At 37.2% G+C, this 22,385-nt stretch overlaps 1 protein-coding gene across 3 annotated transcripts in view; it reads left to right on the forward strand.

Moving 5' to 3' along the window:
* Positions 1-22,385, forward strand: part of MAP4K3 (mitogen-activated protein kinase kinase kinase kinase 3) — an 84,852-nt gene that overhangs the window by 36,824 nt on the left and 25,643 nt on the right. For 2 of the 3 annotated variants that reach the window (XM_042789282.1, XM_042789281.1), the window contains exons 13-22: positions 766-841; positions 1,856-1,914; positions 4,564-4,626; positions 12,861-12,919; positions 14,078-14,116; positions 14,404-14,457; positions 18,122-18,164; positions 19,191-19,353; positions 20,359-20,468; positions 22,263-22,304. In XM_042789282.1, coding sequence (XP_042645216.1) covers positions 766-841; positions 1,856-1,914; positions 4,564-4,626; positions 12,861-12,919; positions 14,078-14,116; positions 14,404-14,457; positions 18,122-18,164; positions 19,191-19,353; positions 20,359-20,468; positions 22,263-22,304 — 708 coding nt within the window. The remainder of the gene's footprint in view (positions 1-765; positions 842-1,855; positions 1,915-4,563; positions 4,627-12,860; positions 12,920-14,077; positions 14,117-14,403; positions 14,458-18,121; positions 18,165-19,190; positions 19,354-20,358; positions 20,469-22,262; positions 22,305-22,385) is intronic. The other variant, XM_042789283.1, reaches the window with a different exon arrangement.

The raw sequence follows: 22,385 nt of genomic DNA on the forward strand, positions 1-22,385 counted from the left end.
TGATTGTATACAGTAGTCATCTGGTCTTGTACTCTTGTTAAGAAACCTTAAGCTATAGTTTCTAAGAGAATCTGTAGTAGTGGATGTAGAAAGAAGAGAGAAAATCCAACAGGGGTGAAGAAAAGTCTTAAAGTTCATGACACTGCATTCTGTAGAGAAGTAAGTGGAAATCCAGGGAAAGAACAGAAGTGGAACACAACTATGAAGATGAATTTGTAGAAATGATGGCATTGTTCTTGCCACACAGCACAAGAGTACCAGGAATACTCTCTTCTGTTCAACTCTGAAAACCTCAGGCTAACTTCTCATCTCCTTAAAGAAACTAGCTGGTGACTTTTTAGAAATCAGCTTAAGTTAGTAGCTGGGAAAATGGCAGGGGTATATAAATGAAGGAAATGCTGCCAGTAAGTCAGATTTAGTCTTGCTACTTATTTTGGAAACTACCAATACCCTTAAACTGAAAGGCACAAAAAGTAAAGTTACCTGAGCAAAGACAAATGCTGTCCGGCATTGTCTTTATTTGCTCACATCCTGTGTTTAAAAAACCTTTATTCTGAAGTTGAAGACACTCTACAGATAAAAGATCTCCAAATAATTCTAAATTTAATGTAGAAAAACATACATGCAATCATTATTTTTAGCTTCTGCTTGATTTCTTTCTTTCTTTTCTGATATGCTGAAGAAACCTGCTAAAAACTAGGTACATGATACTGGGTTTCAAGTGAGTATATTTTGGTATTGAAGTAGTTTATTTTTCTCTTCTAGCCTCTTCTAGTGCCTCATAGAATTCATTCGACAAGTAGAAATGTGAGAGAAGAAAAGACACGCTCTGAAATAAACTGTAAGCATGTGTAATGTGACAACATGAATTATTCTTAAAATAATCATTAATATTCACTTATTTCAACTAGTATTCTGAGTATCTGGCATATATAGAAACATTTTTAGTGGTATATAGGAAAATAAAAATTTATTATGTTTCACTTACAGATATAGATTCTAGGTGACTATGCGAAAGAAACAGTAGTATAAAATATTTGAATACACCTTTTGTCAGCACTTCAGCAAATCTCACTATTGCTTCATCTTAATTGAACAGGATGCAGCCTGAGCTCTTCTGAGAGCTGATCAGTATAGCTTCATATGCCACTTCAGCAAGGATATTCGTTGTGATGCCGGATTCGGCTAGGTAACAAAATGGCAAAGGAAGGTTTTTCTTCCTTAATTTAGTATCTTGTAATTTTTGCTTTTGAATTGAAACAGTCACGTGAAATCGGGAAAGGAGGAAGGTTGAATACTGGCCACTAAAAGCAGACTCTATCCCCAAATCATAGTAATTATTTTGCTTGAATTAGAGTAATACTTGAAGTTTTAGTTGACTTTTCTTAAGCTAGAATTGAGGGGAGGAGTGTTAATGGGTATCTGCCAAAGAGCTGTCATAGAGGATGTGATTAGCTCTCTGCAAACTTCATTCAAGTCTCTTTAGTGCTAGTGAATGTCCCAGAAGAACAGATCCAAGAGTGAATTCACAATAGATGTGTTTTTTCTATAAACTATAGCTGTATTGTTCCTCTAAACAGGGCATTTCACTTCCCTATTTGCTGAATGGTTTTCCTAATCCTTCTAATGAATAGGTGGGGCAAATGGTGATTGTGCTGCCTTTGTGGTCGAAGAGTATTTTCTGTGCCCGTTAGTTTCTAGCAGGCATAAGTTGGATATGTCCATGTGTCAGAAATTTCCATCAGTGGGGATATGATACATTCATTAAACTGGACTTTTTTTATTAGCCTTTGTAGATAAATTTTGTCTAACTACAGTCCAATTTAAATTCTTGTTTTCCTTTTCTCCTCTTTAGTTGGTCAAGTAAAATTTGATCCACCCCTGAGGAAAGAGACAGAGCCGCATCATGAATTTGTGAGTAACAAGCAGCATGGGCTGTGCTCTGCGCATTATTCCCTGCAAATATCTATGGAGGAAGAGAAATTCAAGATGTGTAGGATATTTTCTTAGCACTGCTAAGCTTTGCAGTGTTTTTTCTGACAAGTTCTAACATACTGGTCCTAAATTTTTTGGTGCCACTACATATATGCATGCAGCAAGACCTTTTATTTGTGGGCTCTGTCAGGTATGAAATATGTGCTAAGCAACAGCCCATTGTCTTGTGGGTTTCCTCGATCCATTATACCTCATTGCCAAGTATATAATTCCCTTTATTTATTGAGTTATTTTTAACTGTAGAATTACTGTGTATACTCAAATGTTTCTCTCCCTTGTGTTTGTATGGACAGTGATTGATAGTGGAAATAATAAAATTGAGAGTCTGGGAAAGAAGTGTGCTGCATTCTAAAAAATTGGATTTTTGTGGGGTTGTTATTTTCCCATGCAAACAGTCTTTCTGTGGTCTTGCATCACAACTGAGTCACGCTGAGTCTGGCAGTTGATGTATTCTTTAAAGGTATATTGCCAATGTTTTCTTCCAATGGACCCATCAGTACAAGGGGTATGAGAACTCAAGCAGTGAGGGAAAAGGCATCTGTGCTGTCTCACCTACATCATTGCAGTAGCTTCCTCTCTTTCACGGGGACTGTTGCTTTCCACATTTGTGCACTTGGGCAGTTTCTTTACATTCCTGGTTAAAAAGAACCCTGCTTTGCTTCCTTACTGCAGACTTCTGTGATCCCTTTGTTTTTCTGAGGCAGATGTTAAGGTGAAAAAGTTGGCTTAGCATGTAGGTGGGAGGGACAGTTGGTTTCAGGAAGGGTGTGTACCTAGCAATGTATTTCCTCTTCTAGCCTACAAACCACATGTGAGTGGTATTTTTGACACAGATTTCCTTGTACTGCTCTGTAGTTGTACTAAAATCTCCTTCCTGCTGCCATGTCCTTTGGTAGTGGGTCAGCTGGCTCTGGATGTAATGAGCTTGTATATAATCTTGTCCTTCCTCAACAACTGGCTGTACAGGTACTCTGCAGTTTCTAGTGTCTGTTCGAGACAGAGAATAGTTTACCAAATCGCACATAGGATTTAGGCAATTATTTCGGGTATGTTATTTAGACTTTGACATAACTGCATAGCAACATCATTTAGGAGCCCTAGTTATACAGGTGTTTATTAAATATGGTAATGAATTCAGTGTTTCTACCATAAACTCATCAGTTACCTCAAAATGATTTTTGAACAGATTCCAGGTTATCTTGGCTTTGCTTCCCTTTGTCTGGATTTTAAAGAAAAATAAATTGGTAGCATAGTAGAGTTCAAATTATAAAGCTTTTTCTCCTTAAGAATTTTATTTATTTATACACACACAGAATCATAATTGCAGAAAGATGTTAACAGAGAAGCTGAAGTTTTAAAAATAAGTTTTAAATTTCTTTATTGTTTTATCAGTCACTGACTATATAAACCAGTTAACAACCAACTTCATAGGACAGAGAGATTTTCGTTGCACCTTAGGAACCTGAGCTGCTAAACAGGGGAGAGAGATTTTCTGCAGGGATTAAAGCACAGCTTTTGAGATCTCTTTTGGCAGGTGTTTTTGGAAGGGAGGAATTGAGTCTTTTCCTACCTTGTGTGGTAGCACTCAGGACCTTTGCTCTTCGGAATCTCAGAAGCTCTTGCTGCTCCAAGAAGGGACTTGAATGATCCAGATTAGTTCTGCTGATAAGGAAATCTGTTAGTATTGTCTGTACCTGTCAGAGTTTGAATATTGAAACCTGTCCGAAGAATTTGCCTCATGTCCCTGTCTATTAGGAAGATCTGTAACTGGCTGTTTGGATTTTTCTGAAGGCGGAAATTAACTGCTCCACTGCTTGTATCAGAATGAAGCATGCAGACCTGATATGTCCTTTCCAGATAAAACTTAACTATGATTTTGAAAACGATGGTGTTTGGTCTAGAGACCAAAGAAAAAACATATTTTGTCATTAAATATAGATCCAGCGGACACTTTAAATTGGCGTGTTAAATGCAAGCATGAGATCTAATCTAATAATAGATGCTCTAGCAAAGAGCCTTAGCACAAAGCAGGCAGAAGGAGAAGTTTATAACAATCCACATGCTCTGGGAGAGAAAGTCTTTTAAATGGAAGTGGAAGCAAGAGATCCCTGTCTTTCTCCCACAATAACATTGTGGATCCCTTTTCGTTAAAACAGTTCTTTTGACCCTTAAGCTTCTGCAAAGCATGTTTAAACTTTATGCTAATTTACTTACGGGTATGAGTGCACAAGACAAGGGACTGGACCACTGCAGCATGATGAGTTACTGTCGGGGGTGCACTGAGATTTTGAACTGGTACATACTTGCCTCTTACCGAGACAGCTTGTTGCTCATTACCACAGCTCAGGTGATGAAAAATAATCTATCTATTTTGGTGTAATTCGGTAGTGCTTGGTAATGTGACCGTACCCTTAGCTGTGTTTTACCCCCCATCCCCAGAACTGTCTTAATGTGATTTGAGTTTCAACTAGTAACTTCCCTTTAGTAAGAAAATTTCCCTTTATGTATACCTGGCTTTCAGTCACAATGTAAATAACTTGAGTTTCTTGATCTCTATCTAATGAACAGCCTGACAGTAGCAATTTTTTGGACAATTCAGAAGAAATATACTACACTGCAAGATCTAACCTGGTACTTTTCATCTTATGCCTTTTTTTGTCAGTGTTAGTTTTACATTTGCTTTCATTTTTCAAAGCTCATGTTTTGTCCCGTTGTACTGGTGTTTTCATCTGTGTAAAAGCCATTCAATATAAGGACTAGTCTGTATGTGTCTTTTTTGTAGTTTAGCAAGGAATTCTTACCATGTGCAGTATTGAAAGTATTTAAACTGTATTCATGTTTAGTTGAATCACTTTTCTAGAAGGGACTCTGTATTATATAGTCATTCTAATTTTGTCATTTAACTGCCTTATAATGCATAACTTGTTAATTTTTTGGAGGGTGATTAAAAATAGAAGGGACATTCTCTTCATATTTATGTCTGGTAGTTCCTTTAAATAGTCTCATGGAAGACTATAAAATTATATAAATGTAAGTATCTGAATTCTCCAGAGGGTAATTTTCTGTTACAGAATGAATATATACTTAACACAAATAAAGTAAGGTGGGGTCATAAGTGTTTTCAATGGCATTTGGCACCATTTATAGTCTTGATACATTTTTCATATTTTCTCTTACTGCACTGATAAAGAATTTTATTTGTTAGCACTGCAGTGTAGAAATTACTCTAGAAAGTGAGTTTTCTTATTTCTCTGCTCTTTAGGCACTAGGTAATTAGAAAAGTAATGCTTTTCAATATTGGACATCATCATATACTGTTGGAAAAAAAAGAAACATGTACTAGGTGAAGAGCATTATTCTGCTAACTTTCTTTAATTTGTGATATGTTTAATATAAGTGCAATGAGGGGAAAATGGAAAACGGGAATGGGAAGTGGGAATGGGGAATGGAAAATGGGTATGTTGTGGTTTTGTTGTTATGATTTGTTTGTTTGTTTTGTAATCAGTTGGCTTGGTGTGACTTGAATCTGCCAATACCATAGTTACTGAGAGCTTGGACTGGCTTCCCCATTCTTGGCAGGAACTTGCTGTATTACTTGATGATAAAAACGTTTTGCAAATTGTTTTGAGATCAGTAGCTTACATTTCTCCATATATGGTGGGACCACTTCCATCCTCGGCAATTGCTCTGGGTTTGGGAGTGTAGGTTGTTTTTTTTATTTGGTTTGCTTTTGGTTCTGTCTTTTCAGTTTAATGCTTTTAAAAATCTTTCTTTTCCAGGTTACTTTCAGTGTTGTCACATATCTTGCCCTGTGCTGTTCAGTACACTCTTCAAAAATTATTATTATGATAAAGTTTATAATAAAGTACTACTGTTGTCACAATTGTGAGAGGGTTTTTAAAGTCAATCAAGAGCACTTTCTGTGTTTCATTGCTTTCTTCACAACCTCATGTGCTCATTGTGAATCAAAGAGGAGAATTCTGATTTGGTGGTAGTGCTTCACCCATTTGTGAGATTTTTTTTCAGTAAGACCTAATCCTTATGGAAATTAGAAGAAATATTTATTACTTGGTTCATTCTTCTGTTGTGGACCAGGGCATACTAATCAGACTTCCTCTCTGTCTGTCTCCTTCCCCCACTCCCCTCTCCTGCTCTGACAGTATTGGCTTCAGATATGTTCAGTGTGAAGTGATATGTGGATTTTTCAAATGTCATCAAGAGGAACGGATTATACTTTTTCACAAGCATAATATATCACCTGCTACTGTTGCGCTCTTTCCCATGGTGTTCTGTTGGTTTTATAAAATACCTTATGAGCAACAACTCTTTTGCAGAGCTATGCATCTCTAAGATACTGCATAAAAAAAAAAAAAAAAAGATAAATTGAGGCCTATTTTGGGCAACATGAGGCATAAAAGGTATACAGTTGAGGCTGAAAGCAAATCTGAAGAGTGAGAGTATTTTTACTATCTATCTTTTAGTATCACCTAGCATTTTGTACAACTGAATGGATCATATGGCAGCTTACGCAGTTACCATGCATGCTACCTTTTAAAAATTTGACACCTAGCTGAAATACAATTCCAGTTCATACACAGTAGACTGAACTGCATGCCTTGTTAAGTTATAAATACCGTCAAAGAATGCCCCAAAAAAAGATGAGGTGGGAAGGGAACTCCTGGAGATCTCTAGCTTACTCCTGCTTAAAACAGGGGCAGCTTCTAAGCTACATCCAGAGATGACTTTGGACTTGTCCAGTTGAAGTTTGGCTCCATCCCAGAACGGCGACAACTGAGCATCTCTAGGCCCTGTTCCAGCGCCGCACTTCTCCCATGAGGAGGATTTGGTTCTTTATGGCTGAAGTCTGCACTGCTGGCATTTGTGCCTGTTGCCTCTTGTCTTTTCACTGTGCATCTGAGAAGAATCTAGCTCTGTCTTCTCTGTGACGCCCTGTCGGATAGGTGAAGTCAGGAGTTACTTGGAGCCTTATGCTGACTTCCCTTGAATCTGTCAACGTCTTTGTCCTGAGAAGCTCAGAACTGGCCACCACATGCAGATGTGGCCTTCCAAGTGCCAAATAGAGGGGGTAACCCCGTCTGGCTTCACTGTGGTTGGCCACCTATACCACAAGTATGTGCTGCTGATGCACTTGTCTTCTGGGACCTCTAAACCTTTCTGCAGATTGCCCTTCCTGCCCCCAGCCAGCTTGCTGTCAGCTTCCTCTTGTGTGTGTGTTTGGTCTGTCCTAGCTGCAGGACTTTTCAGTTGGCTATGATAAACCTCATGGGGTTTTGTTGCCTACTCCTCCAGCTTGTTGAGGTTCCTCTGACCAGCAGCCCATTCTGGTTTTGGCCTCCCTCGGCCTCTCTCCTCTTTTTTTTTCTTTTTTTTGTTAGAGAGTGGTCTCATAATAATGTTGGCCAGCTACCTCAGCACCTTGGATGCATTCCACCTGGTCCTAGTCTGCATCATGCTGATTTGTAACGGTATAGCTAGTGATTTTTTTTTTCTTTGTATTAGGGGGAAAGTTAAATGTTTCTGCATTGAACTTTATTGAATTTAGTCTGGAGTATTTAACAAACAGTGAAAAATGCTGAATTCTACTGTTTTAGAAGGTGACAGAGGAGTTGAACAGAACTTTGATATCTCAGGTTCCAACGTACATTTGATTTCAGTTGTTATGAATGTAGCATTCATTTTAGACTTCTTTAGTAAAGAATTCAGTAACAGGTTTGCAGTTACCATTCAATCTGCACTGTTGTATTTGCCAGATATATTTATACATTTGTTCCTATTTAAATAACTTGGTTGTGGTTATGTTTTGTTTTGGCTTATAAATATATTCTGTGTTTTATAATTTGTAATAGTTTTTGGTAACAATTTTAGGAATGTAATGTTTCAGTGTAGCTGTTCTGTGTTAGTTAATTATTTGTGGCAGAAAAACAAAAATATTCTTAGGAAAAGATTGCATTAAGGAGATCAACACAGAAAACAGAGGACTTTGCCCGGAGCCTTTTTCTTTGTTTTAAGTAATTTTTCTCTTTACTACACATGCATACATGTGCTTTTCCTTTGTTACAAGCCATAAAAACTCCTATCCTACTTAGTTACAATGTGTTTTTAGAGTTACATTAGCTATCAGTGCTGGATTTCAGAGTCTTCATGCTTCATTCAGGTAATGAAAATATTCTTGGTCCTTCTGATCAGCAGAAAGTAAGTGGAAATGGGGGGGAAAAGTGCCTAAGGGCTTGGGATGTGTTTTTTGATCTTTCTTTTCCTGCCCTGTATGTTTTGGGTATTTTCTGCCTTGGCAAATACAATTCAGAAAACGATATGTTCACTTTTATTGCTAGGAGGCAGTTTAACAATCCCGTGTTCAATTGCCTGTTGCGTTGAGGCCTTACCGTAGCTAGTTAGGGTAGTGATGTTCTATTACATGGATATGAAATAGTGCTGTTTGTGCCAAGTGGACATCCACAGTCAAAATGCATAGAGAACTGAAATACAAGGGAAGAGGGGAGCAGTGATTGTATAGCAGTAATGCACAGTAAACCCTCAGTCATTCACCAGGGAAGAATTATATTTAGCATGTTTAAAAAAATATATATAAATAAAACTTACTATTTCTGATATTCAACACATCAAATGTTTAACTAGCCAAAGAAATTAAAGAAAGCACTTTTCAATGAAATAAAGGCATTAGCAGCATAGCATATGCATGAGGTAACACTAGGCTCTTTTTAAAATTAATACTTTTTATGAAGCAATGTGATAGGAATTGTTTAATCATTTTACTGAGAAAGAGATGTGTATGTGCCTTTGTGTTTGATATGTTAGTGGTCCAGAGGTGATTTGTGTTCTTTCAAATTCAGAGTTCCTTCACCAGCACTTTGCGGATTTAAAGTCTTAATTTTGTCACTTCACATGGTCTTGTTTCTCACTCAATTTCAGGATCAGCAAATGTAGGAAGTAACTGTGATTTGTTGGTTCACTGTACGCATTCAGTTTTGTTTTTTGAAGGACTGAATACCTAAAAATAGATTTCCAGTACAGCTCAGGCCTACAGAACAAATTAGAAACATAAGACTGTCAAAGTTACAGTAACAATTAATAATAAAATTCTGCAGAAAATAAATACCAGGTTTTGAAATTTAAACTGCAGAAGGTATTGTAGATTTGATCATTCCTGGGGAATTTGTTTCATACCATGGCCTTACCACCAACTTTGTCTTTGCTTTGAGGAAATCTCTATACTGTTTTTAGTCATTGATTACTTTACACATGTGATTTACCTGAAGGTGTGACTTGCCTTTCTATGTGACCGCTTCATTTAATATTACCAGGCTGTTGAGAAGTACTGGTAATTATTCCCTATATTACCGCTTTTCCAAAGTGATCATTGCTAGCAAATAGCACTCTGTCTTGTACACAATTGTGTTGGTTCAGGAATGGGTCATTGGTAACCTGAGGCTCAATGCAGAATAATATGGGGTTGCATCTTTAACTTAATACCAAGATTATCGACCTCTTCTCATTCTTATTGGCTGTAGATAATAAAGATTCTCTTGGAAAATATCTGTCTAGTCAGATTTATTCTGTATGAATATTATCTGATGTAAAAAGAATGTTAATTAACTAACCAACATTGTACGTATGTTAAATGAAAATATTGATGTAGATTCATAAAGTTGTTGGGTTACTTTAGGGGTGCAAGAGAGGTAACAGCTTTTATTAAGACAGTTGTTGCATCATTTAGTAATTAATGCTAATCTGATCTTCCCAGTAGGAACCCATAACTAATAAGATTCCTGTTTTGTTGAAAAATACCTTTATGTTTGGCTTTAAAAAATAAATAGTTATATTGGTTGTTCTGATAAAGTATAACAGCTCACTGGAGACTTTGCAGGATACATATAGCATTTGCTCACGGTTTTGTATTAAATATGTAGCTGGAAGGTTTATAAAATTATAACTTCTGGATATATTTGAAATAAAAGGTAAAGGAAAAGTGTGTTGGGCTTTTTAAAAGCTAACTCTCAGTATTTATTGGTCAAGAGTGCAAAAGAAGGAATTTCCCAAGCAATGGATTACTTCACCCCATATTTGGAGTGAAAAGCAGCAATCTTTAAACGGCATAGAAGAAAGTTAACAATCTAGATAAAGCAAAAAGTATATCCAATCAGAATCATAGTCAAATAAGTGCTAATAGGCAGCACAGTAGTAAACTAAATCAAAACAAAGCTTTTGTCCTTTTAAAGCATTTAAACCTAAGTAATTCTATCAAATTTCATTTTTCATAAAGAAAATTCCAGTAAGGCTTAAAAAGTGGTGACAGATGAAGGCTCTTTGTTTCATGCAGGTTTGCTTATTTTCTTTTACTAATTTTTCTGCCACTGCTGACAAAATACATGACCATGCTTTGCACAGTGTGTAAATTAAAACGGACAGATATTTTGGCTCTGTCCAGCATAAGATCTTTGTTTGCCACTTTTGATTAATGTGTTTTTGCAATAAAATTCTTGTCACTTCAAGGTGAAAATCTCAGATTTCATTATACTGATCTGGGGTTATTTTTCTCAACAACCTCCCAATCTTCGATCTGTCTTCCTCTTACATAGACTCACAGAACCTCTTTAACCTCCTTGTTTGTGAGTCTGGTAACATCTTACGTTTCCATTCTTGTTATTTTCTGCTTTGAGCCTGAATCTTCAAAATACCTGTGCTTATATGTGCAAGTTTTTGAGATTGCATAGAAGTAATATACTCACAGTAAAAAAAATTGAATCTGTGTTTCTTTGTGGTGGATTTGGGAGTACATCAACTGGTGGTGAGGCCCAGCAGAAAGGAGTTGCCTGGATAAGGTGACATATTGGGAGTGTTGAAGAGACTGAAATTGCAGAGGGCCTAGGATGGCCTTTCTTGAAGGAAGGAGGCTTGCTGAGCTTGTTTGGAACAAGGAGCAGGAGGACTCAAGATTGGAACAGAAGAGGAGGATGAAACTGTGAAGAAGGAAGATAAGGATAGCAGGAGGGATCAAAGATACCCGTGATTGAGGCCTGACCTCTTTCACTTGCTACCTTGCAGAGCCTGGGACATATTCCTGGAGAGGAGTGAGCCTTCTTCCCTGCAAGCACAGACACTTATGAGCCCTTCTTTCCTGTCACCTAACTTTCTAGGTCTGCTGACAGATGTCCAGGGGGAACATTGGGTGGCCCTTGTGAGTCAGATCCATAGAAGTGGATGGGGTTTCTTCATTTAATTCTAGAAAAAAGTTGTGTAATAAGGTTGGTATGAAGATTAAAAAGTCAGTCTCTCCATCGTTCAGGAAATGACAGCATTGGGATTGCCTTTGCCATTTTTATTCAACTCTCTGATCTGTCCATTCTTTTACATCAGGTAATTATCAGTTACATACTGTTTTTTCCACAATATCTTTGTGGAACATTCTTTATTGTCTTGGAACAATATAGAAAGTCACTGAAGCAGTCAAATGCTACTGATACCTGTGGTAGAAAAACCCATGTGGAAACTGCTACTTAGCTTTACTGAGCAGAATTGAGGGAGCAGTAAACCATCTGGAACTCCTCACCCAGCAGAAAGCAATATGCATAAATTTGTATTAAAGTGATTGTCCCCTTCAGTCTGGAACTGAAAGCTGCAGTGGCTTCTGCTTTGTCGGCTTGGAACAATGGCAAATCTAGCATGAGACTTTTCCTCTGATTTTTAAAACTGCCCTTTTGAGAGATCAGCTGCATGAGTTGTCATCATCTAATCCAAGTTTATTGCTCTTATAGCTTGGATATCTGGGCATCTTTGTGAAGGATGGCATGCTTTTGCTATGGGCTTCAGCTGAAACAGGCCTGTTTGACAGAAGATGTTGGGAGACCTTTAAAATGTTTCTTGGAAAGGAGCAATGTAGCTCCATTTATCAATAGCTTGGGTGATCAATACCTCATTTCTCCTGGTGAATCCACTCAATGTCTTGGCAGCAAATTTATGCTCAGATTTTTCCTGTTGTGATCCACCTGAAGAAAAAAATACCCTGTAATTACAGCATTATCGTCCTGGCAGATGCAGATTTGATGATGCTTCAGTATGGTCCTTGTATTCCCATTAATGCATTGAATTTGCATGCCATATGGTGTGTATTGAATAATAGTGTCAGAGGCCTATTGCCACTTCTTTTTTACATAGCCTGTGCTCCGTGATTGCTTGAGTACTTGACTTTGCTGTTGGTACTGTATTTCTCTTTTTGATACAGAAGGTGATCTTAAAGTACGCGTGAGAACATATCTAGTTGTCCTTAAGAAATGCATTACTATAACCAGAGCTATAAAAACACTTTTAATGTTCTCTCCGCTTATTTCTTTAATGTCCCCATGTGCTAAAGGCTTATCAGACTCCCTGACAGAACTATCCCCATCTGAAATGAATACTACAGTGTGCCAGTGAGGAATGGCTGGGTTTTCTGCGGGGTCTGGTAGATCACAAATGATGGGGTTTTTGGTGTTTTGGTTTTGGGTTTTTTTTTTTTGTTGTTGTTGTTTTGTGGAGGTTTTTTTTACTTAGTTTTAGTGCTGTTTTGTTTCCTTTTCTGCAACCAACTTTATTTGAGGAAAGGATCTGTGTGTCCAGGGAAGGGGCTAAGACCAGAGTTTTAAAAAGAATTAGAGGCGCAGCAAAGTGGGAGAGAAGAGATTTTTGGGTGTGATAGGCCTGAGAATGGTGTTAAGGGCCAGGAAGACCAGAGGAATGAGCTTGTTTGGTAGCTCAAGCGTGGCAGAGGGGTTAACAGCAGCATGACACAGGGTATGTGTTTGATGCTTACCTTTTGGTATTAAAGATTTGTGCTCTTATATTTGTAGGATCTACAACTAGAATATGGTCATGGTCCTCAGTGTGGTTACTTCTTGGGTGCAAATAAGTGAGTAAGCAACAGCATTTTCTGTCTTTAATTCACTCAAGACTGTTTTAGTATAAAAATCAAAAGTGTGTTAAATATATTAGCAGAAACAGATGTAGTAAAATGTCAAGCTTCTTTATATCAATTACAGTTACAAAATCACTATTTCTAAAATAACACTAATTCACATAATACAGAATTACAGCACTTTTCAGTATTTGAGGCTGTGTTGGCCATATTGTCTCTATGATGCTGTAAACTTCCTTTTAAGAGCAGTTACCTTGATCTGCTTGTTAACAAAATGTTCTGCATGGTAGGTTCCACAGAGCACAATTTTACCCAATCTAGGAACTACCAGTGCTGCTCTTTGACATTGCTTTATGGCCTTCTTCATGTTGTAGGGCACAAGGAACATTCAGTTATAGATGCTTTAAAAAATAAAACTTATCTGTCTCAGGAAAGTCCTTTGACTTCATGTTCACACACTTAATAATTTTGTTGTACTAATCATATGAACGTTTTTCATGTAATTCTTCCTTTCCATCCAATTTCTTAATTGCATTTATGCATGTCAGAATTAGAATGCCTAGCTTTGCTTTGATAAATCATATTTAAAAAATGCAGAAAATCTAAGCATAGAACATAATATTTTTAGGCAATCGTTTAGTTGGGGGAAATACAAATACTGATATTTTCCAAAATCCCATTGTCTCTCATCCCTGTGTTTTGCCTGCTATTCCTCCCTGTCTGTTTTCAGACAAAGACACAAAACCAAAGTTCAGAAGTTCAGAATGTTACAAAAATTAACTAGGGAAGAATTAATTTATTCCGATAGTAGTTTAATCCTCTTGTCAGTCTGATTTTTTTTTTTTATGACTGATTTTCTTGAATGGTGTGGATTTGTTTTAAATTGGATCAAGTTAGGACAGTCCTTGTTTTGCAGTACAAGGAACAGAGACTACTGTACTTAATAGCAGTACATTAATAAATGCATATGGAAGTGTGTTGTGTTTAAAAAAAAAATGCAGCTATGTTCATTTGTATGTTCTGAAAGCCAGCTGAAATAATATGCTTTGGATTATTTACTGATAGAATCATAGGAGCATTTTCCCTGGCTTTTGATAATTAAGTTGGTATGCCATAATTAAATTGTGTTCTTATTCTTATTTAATGCTGAAGGAGTCTCTTAAAATCAGTTGAAGAAGAACTGCATCAACGGTAATTGTATTTTTTTTTCCCCTCTTGTGTGTTTCAAAGTGATTTGTGCATTGATTTCTTATGTCTATCATAACTAGTTCTTGTTTGTCCCTGTGCTTGCTGAGAGGATATGGGAGAGGCTTAGTTGTCTGGATTGCAGCTGTGCCTTAAAGAAGAATAATAATGATAAAAAGCTAAGAGACAGTAAAACTGTAAAAGAGGTAGCGGTCCTTGAGCTCAGAATTTTTCATGCTAGCCAAGATAATTTAATACAACTCACTCAGCCATAGTACCTTGTTCATTTTTAGGGGACATGTGGCACATTTAGAAGATGATGATGATGCAGAAGATGATGCTAAACAGTAAGTCCCTTCTTGTAAAAATAAATATATAAAAAAGCTGATTCTTGAACAGATTAAAATTTTTTTTTAAAGTTGAATCGTGTTCCTTTCCTAATAGCTCAGGATTCTTTTTCTTCTGTAGTGTTTTTAAAGATAGGTATTTAATGTTGTTCCCAGATTACATCACCAGATGTTTTCTTATTCTGCAGATAAACTTGTGATAAATTAGGGAGAAAAAAATCTTCCTTGCTTGATACAGTTGTCCTTTTATCTTCTGTTATTGAACAAAGTCTTGGTGTAGTTACATTGAGCCAGTAATTCATCTGACCTTGGTCTTGGTGTCTTCTTTAGAACTGATGACTGTATATTAAAATAAAGCTCATAAAAAATACATAAAATATATATATACATAACTGTCATCTCTAGATGACTGAATTTGTTCTGTCCACTTTCTCAGCTAGGAGGATGCTTGTATGGGTGCTTGATTTTGGAATAGATCTGGCTCCCTCACCACAGAGAGAGCAAGATTATGTGACTGCAAAGGCTGTATCAATAGGCATGTGTTAAATTAATTATGCTCATATTAATTTCCAGTGGTATAAGTATTATTGGGCTCTTTTTGATTGACACATGAGAGCTGAAACAATTTAAAATGCGCAGCCAGTATGTGGAAATTTATATTCCTAAATAGATCTGATGCAAAGACCAAAAAGAAAGATGCCATTGAGGCAGAATTCTTGTTTACTTTCTGTTAACTGATAATTTTAAAAGCTGTTACTTCGTACCAGAAACCTGTAAAACATGTGCTGTCTATTGCTGGTATCTCTGACAGAGAACCAAATCTCCCTCTTTTTTTCTTGAGTAATTTTACTGCTGTTCTTTTATAACAATGGCATTGTTTTTTATCACTGTACTGAGCATGTGGGACAGCCCTCTTCAAGAAAAGTAAAGCTACTGATAGTGTCTGATGTCAGCTAGGTGACAAATAACATTAAAATTGCATTAATGATGAACTTCCCAAAACACAAGTATGTTTGCTGTTTAACACAACTGGTATTTATAAAGAAAAATTATTTTAAGACAGTTTTTAGCAGCCTTTGTTCCCTTGCTAATTCCTTAAGAAATTCTTCATATTTCACTGTTAAGTGGTTGTTTAAAGGCATGACTGATTATGCAGTTTGTCAGTTAAATGAAGCTCCTGTGTCTTGTCTTTGAGAGGAAGAGGTTGATAATGCTACTCATTGATTTGTTCCTCTGCATTGGGACCAAGCTGAGAACCCGCTTTGCTCATAGCTGGATAGACCTTGGTTAACTCAGGCTTCCTGCACTGTAGGATGTAACAGTCTCCTATAGCTTCATACTGCCAGCTCCACACTGATGGCCTTCAGCGAAGATGCTCTGGATGTCTGTGCTGTTGCAAGTCAGCTCAGCTTGGTTCCTCCATCTGTACTAATCTCTGGATGTTTTTTGTGTACAGCGCTCAGTTAATTTTTGCTTAATGTTTCCTTTTTTTCTCCCATTTCTTGCTGTGGTTGCAGCCAGTATCATCAACTTCACTAATGTTCCAGGGTTTGGAACCTTGGATCCCTGTTGTCTTTGAAGTGCTTGCACAGATTTCTTTGTTCAGTGCTTTGAGATCCTTGTTGCTTGCATAAGCTGCATCAGAACTTCTGAATAGCATTGGCTTTAGCTGCTTCTGTTGCTGTTGTGTTTCTGTGGATTTCCTTTTTCAGGTTAAGCAAGAAAGAGCCTGATAGCTTACAAGGAGGTTCCAATTTGTCTGGCCCTAAGAACAGTCACCACTGCTTTTCCAAAAAAGTCCTGATGTTTTTTGCTTCTTCCTGTATTTCGTCCTCTGTACCCTTGCCCTACAAAGAGGGCCTGACAATTTCCTGTAAGCGCAGGGGTAAGCCTTGAACGCCTCAACCTTGGATCAGACAGATTCTGCATCTGTGCCTTTCCTCTTGGTAACTGCTTGAGCCCAAAGCTGCTACTGCTTGTTAGTTCATCAGCTCAGTCTTGGATATCTTTCTCTGGAGCCCGCTGAAGATTCAAGGCTTTTGTTTGATTTCTATTCTGTGAGATGGAGCTGCAATTGAAGAGCATGTGTGACACCAGTCACTTCTCCCTTCAGATCCAGAACAAAAACAGTGAAGCAGCTGTATGCCTCCCAGTCCAAACTGATGCCACTGCGTGACTGAAGCTGGCTGATTCGTAGCAGCAGAGAATCCACACACTTCAGGGAACAATGTAAAATTATCTCTCTTCATCTAATTTTTATTGTTTTGATATTTCTTTTTCTCTCAAGTGCAACAAAGCTGATGATGCTTGAAATTCCTGGTTATGGAGGCTGGGAAAGCAGAAATTATTGGGGTACTGCCTTTTGTGGTCAGTGGTGACAAGCTGCACATAAAGATTGCTGTTGAAACCATGGAACACAGTCCCTTGTACAAACATCTGTCACATTTATGCCAAATCATTGGCTTTTTTTTTTTTTTTTAAACGTTTGGCTGCCCAATAACACTGATGGCTGCCTGAGATGCAGGGAAGAATGTGAAAGAAATACAAATGAAGCTTGGACACACATGACTGAGAAAATAAGGTTGGTTCCATGTTATGAAGAGAATTTCTACCACCATAGCAGCTGAAGTACATGACAGAGGATAACCTATTCTCAGAAGTCCCCTTCCAGCTTCTCTGAAATAAAAGCAACTGATAAGATGTCAGGACAGAAACTCCTGAAAAGAATGAAGCAAAGCAGACAAGCTGTTGATCTGTAAACAAGCGAACAGATATCTTACTAGTTGGATATTTTCTCAAAACTTTGGAACGTGATTTAAAAACAAGGAAAATATTGTGCAAGTATGTCACGTTCTCACAGCTGTATTCCTAGTTTATTTAATGGAAATAATTTTCTGTTCCAAAATATTAGGAAACAGGACAGTGTAAAAGTTTTTTAAAAACATAAATTTAGGAATTTAGGATTTTTTTTTTTTTAAATGCAGCATATTCTTTAAAACACAGAACCAGCAGAGGAAGAATGCTCCTCATGCTTCAGCTTTCTTGTTTCCTACTGATACCTTGTACTGTTGAGCCAAGCTGTCAAATTGTTGTGTTATGGAGTTGTCTTACCCAAGATTTCTGTGAAAAAAAGAAACTCACAGAAAAAAAAAAAAAAATAACCCAGACAGTAGGTTAGCTGTCATTTCAGATGGATTTTGCTTTCATGTGTAAGGCTGTTCTGAAGAAGTCAGTGGGAAATTTTTCAAAGAATGGTATTCATCAGTTTTTTGTAACTCCCCTTTGCCCTATATACCTACACATGGCCCTTTAGAAAGAAAGCTCACTGATATCCTAAATCTTTCTCCTCTCAACAGAGTAAGTATTAGGCCTGCTCTGCATCTCCCTTCTTTTTTCTACACATGTGCATCTTCAACAAAACAGTTCATGTGCTCTCTGGGGAGGTTCTGTGATACTTGAGTTTTCGGATAATGTCTGTGGTATGCACAGCAATAACAAAAAGTTTGAAAGTATTCATGATGCAGTTATTTGGGTATAATAGTGCTGTTGACAAGTTAATGCTGTTTATTTGTATGGCATTTATAAAATCCCATATCCTCTTGAACACTGCAATGTTCAAAGAGCTACGCTGGATAACAATCTGTTTTGTTTCTTTTCTTTGTAGTGCTACTATGAAACCTAAAGTGCCACCTCCTTTACCACCAAAGGTAAGTGAGAGGAATTTTGTTGCCCAGAGAAAAAGGGCACTTTAAATAAAGAAACAAATGCAGAAGTGTCTGAATGACCATACTGATGGTTTTCTCACCCGAGCCATGACTTGAAGACTTGAATTGAGTTTTAAGTCAAGGGTAAATTCAGGAAGTTGAACTCTGTATGTGTTTGTACCCTTTAATTGCAAATCTACATGAAGTCTTGCACTGTGGGGTATTTGTCAGTGTGAAAGTGCTGTTTCTGACTCATAGCACTTCTGATAATTCAGAAGGAATTAATTGGGTAGTTAAAAAACTGTTCCACAAGTAATTTTTAATAAAGAGCTGCCAGATAAAGCATCTGTTTGCTAACCTTTCATGTCTGAATAGTGATCTTCAGAGGCATGCCTGGATCAGATTAGGTTTTGCGAGCTGCCACTTGGAGTAAGTGAATCTTTTCACACTGAAGTTATCTTAATATGAGCAAAAATAAAACAAAAAAATATATTTTTTGTCTGGCTGTCAATTCCCCAGGCAAAAACTGCAGATTTGATTACTTACCCTCTTGCACAGCTATCTTTGCATAACTGAGAAGGATTTTACAGGGCAGTATTAGTGCAGCCAGTGTCTAAACACTGTTACCCTTTGTGGTTACATCCCCTACTTGGGATTCTTTACACAAAGTTCTGGTGGTATCCTTGAATGTTCCCTAATTTCTTCTTGAATGTCTTGGTTTGGTTATCTGTAGTCATAAACAGTGACATTTCCACATGCCAAATAATTGTTTAATGCATGACTTCAAATACTATGATTTTTTATTTCTCCTTTGTCGATAACAAGGTTTTCCTTATTGCTATGCATTTCCTTCTAGTTTGTTTTTTGAAAGAAATTGGCATGGCAGAACATGCTGCTTTATCAATTTACCTGTGAAAATTCCAGGATCCAATATTGCATGTGATTTGTTTTTTTTATTTATTGAGAAGTAGCATGGAGGGTGCTTTGAATCTTTTTCATTATGTTTTTTATTATTACTCTGTCTTTCAGCCTAAATCCATCTTCATCCCCCAAGAATCTCATTCTTCTGAAAATGATAATCAAGGGACAATCAAGAGATGCCCAACATCAGAAAGTCCAGCAAAATCTGCATCTCAGGTTCCACCCAGACCGCCACCTCCTCGGTTACCTCCACTGAAATCTAATGTTTTAGGTAATAAGAGTAACACCAAGAAGTATACAAATATTTCTTAAATAATCTAATGTGATTTTATTTCTACATCCTCCCCTATGCACACATTGAAACATACTGTGCTAATTTTTCTGTGGTGGGCAAGTTACAGAAAGTGCATGAAAGCCAAAATACATGAAGAAAAAAACATGCTTAATATCGTAAAAGGGTCAATGTACCTTCTAGTAAAGCCACTGACATGATTCCTGCTGATGCCACTGGTGACATAATTTCTTTTATAAGCAACAGGTTTATAATGTAGTATATCAGGATTGTCAGAGGGAATAAAAAAAAGTTTTCCTGTATGTAGGTTTCAGATTCTGGCCTTGTGTGTCAACTGTTGCTGTCATTTGACATGTCAAGAATAGAGTTTTACTTTCAAATTTTGCTTTTATATGTAATGACCTGGGTTGGGTAGTATATTGGTAATTGTGTTTGTTTACTGTTTGCTCAGGCTGTTCCTTTTATGCTTTTGTTAAAGTCAGATGCTTTGAGAGTTGTCCTGGACTGGTTTGTTTTAAGCAAGCTTAATAGTTGACTCTTAATTAATATCTTGCTAGTTCTTCCTCGCTACATATTTAGTACTGCAGTTAACATGTTACAGATTTGACTGTAACGCTTAAACATCCAGTGCTAAGAAATATCTCAAGGCTGTTTATAAAGAGTTGATAATTGATGTGTTAGCTATAGCCAAGTTTTTCTTTAGATATGTTAAATACATTTTTCCTTAAAACAGTGATTGCATCCCTTTATATGCCCACATTAGATTTGTTATATTAATTATGAAAAGCCATGGACTGAGATTGAATGTGACTCTGTAGATGGTTATATGTGGACATGTAGGAACATGTATGCTTTAGAAATGAATTAGGGTATTGGAACATTTTCTGACAGAAGTGGAAATTTTGGCCTTTCAAAATTGTTTTTAGGCTAGACTATTTGAGTTGAAGGTAGAAGAACACATTTTTCAAATATGAATCTTTCTAGGTAATGGAGTCACTTCTGTACAATTAAATGGTGAAAGAGAGGGATCACCACATCAGCAGAATGAAGCTAGAGACACTAATTTTTCAAGGAAAGAAAAGAAAGAAATACTGGTAGGTATTTAAGCTTCTAGGTGTTATTTTAAAGTTGTCTTAACTGTTTTACATGTGCAAGGAAAAGGAGTAGGCACACTCTTTAGTGTAGAAATTATACTCGGTGGCATCTTGTTTACTTTGAATCAAAGCACAGTATTGCTAGATACAGTCTTAAGCTGAAGTTGGAGCCTGTATTTAATTTTCATTAGAAACTAACATAATCATGGATATACAAGATTTACTTGCTTGTATTCACATACTTGGGGGACATGTATGTAACGAGGGCGAGATCCTGTGAGAGGTGTAATGTATCGTACTGAGTAATGACTATCTAAACAAATGAGGAAATTAAGGAATATGCTGCCACCTGATGACTTGCTGGAGGATTTGGCTGACCCTGGGAAAGGAGCTGAATCAGTGCTGTTCCCAAATGAGGCATCCTCCTATCACAAGTGTAGGCATACAGGCTTTTTGGTGTTCAGCAGAAAAAAGATGGAGATATGGAGGTTGATGGTCCAGATATGCAAGCTGTTTGCCTGCTGGCCTCTGGAGTTCCAGGTGTCAGGGTTTAGCAGCTTGGGTTTAGTGTCAGACTTGAGCTACATGTACTTATGTGAGGTTGCAGTCATGGAGAGAATATGGGTTTACATCATGTGTAATCTAATCCAGTTTTGAACTGAGGGAAGGGAATATTCCTGCATCCCCTTTTCCTCTTCCAAGTAAGTTATTCCATCAAAGCAGCAAATGGCTTCCAGCGTGGTCACTGTATTACTGTGATGTGAAAGCAAAAGTGGGAATGTGAGACAGGAGGAAGTGGGACACCTGTAGTTAGATCAGATTAAATCTAACATGAAACTGCACTCTTCGGGGGCTTCTTCTAAGGATGAGGTGGTAAATGTCATTCTTTTAAGAGAAGTGATAGCAGCAGAGCAGAAATATTGTGTGGTTTTGTTTTGTTTTAAGGAGTACTGGCGATACTTTGGAAAGTATGATTTCCTGAACTGCTTTGAATTTGGCATTTGAAATTGTATGTTTGAAGTTTCCTGTGTTACATGTAAAATACATTTCTTCAGGAGCATGATTTTACTAGGAGAAATTGATACTGACACAGGAAAGTGGGTGTGTTACCGATTGATAGTTTAATGCTGCTTGTAATATGGAGAAATTGCTGCAACATTGCTGTATACTGTATATTGCTGGTTATGACATTCTTTTAGACATCATTGTAATATGAAAATATTGCGTGATAGACCATGCAGGCATTCAATAAGGAGATATTAGGGAATCGTAATAGAGGTTTTAATGAAGGAAAATGATACTAGTAGTTTGATGTGTGTGTGTGGTCACTAGAGACCTGTGGTTAGCAAACTCCTATAGAATTATGGAAGTGTTGGTTGGAAGGGAGGTCTCTAACCTAACCTCATGCTTACAAACTGGACTGTAGCCAAAGCTCAGCCATGGCTTTCAGATCTACTGCTTGTGGCACTGGACACAGTGAAGTGTCCAAGTAGGTGCCTCGTACCTTTCATGTAGTGTAGGGTGGAAATATACAATGCAACTCTAACTTACTGTCTTAAAAAAATCTGCAGGGAGGGTTTTGTATCTATTTCTTATATGGATATAAGTATTGACTCGTTACTCTCTCCAAATAGATTTATGCTCAATTATTTATCGAGTGCTTTTAACAGAATTCTAAAAAAAATTTTTTAGTCTTGTATTTTGGTTATGCTTTGAAGTGGGGAAGAGAATATGCATGTTCATGCATATGTGTGTATGTGAGTGTAAACATACTTTTTAACTTTTATTTTCTAGAAACCAATTAGTAATGGCCTTCCTCCCACACCTAAAGTACATGTGAGTATTACTGAGTCGTATAAATGCATGTTGGAAGCAGGACATATTTTCTTACTAAAGCTGAGAGAGTACCTTTTTTGG

The sequence above is a fragment of the Tyto alba genome, unplaced genomic scaffold, assembly GCF_018691265.1.
Source record: "Tyto alba isolate M040663 unplaced genomic scaffold, T.alba_DEE_v4.0 Super-Scaffold_16, whole genome shotgun sequence".
Taxonomy (NCBI): Eukaryota; Metazoa; Chordata; class Aves; order Strigiformes; family Tytonidae; genus Tyto; species Tyto alba.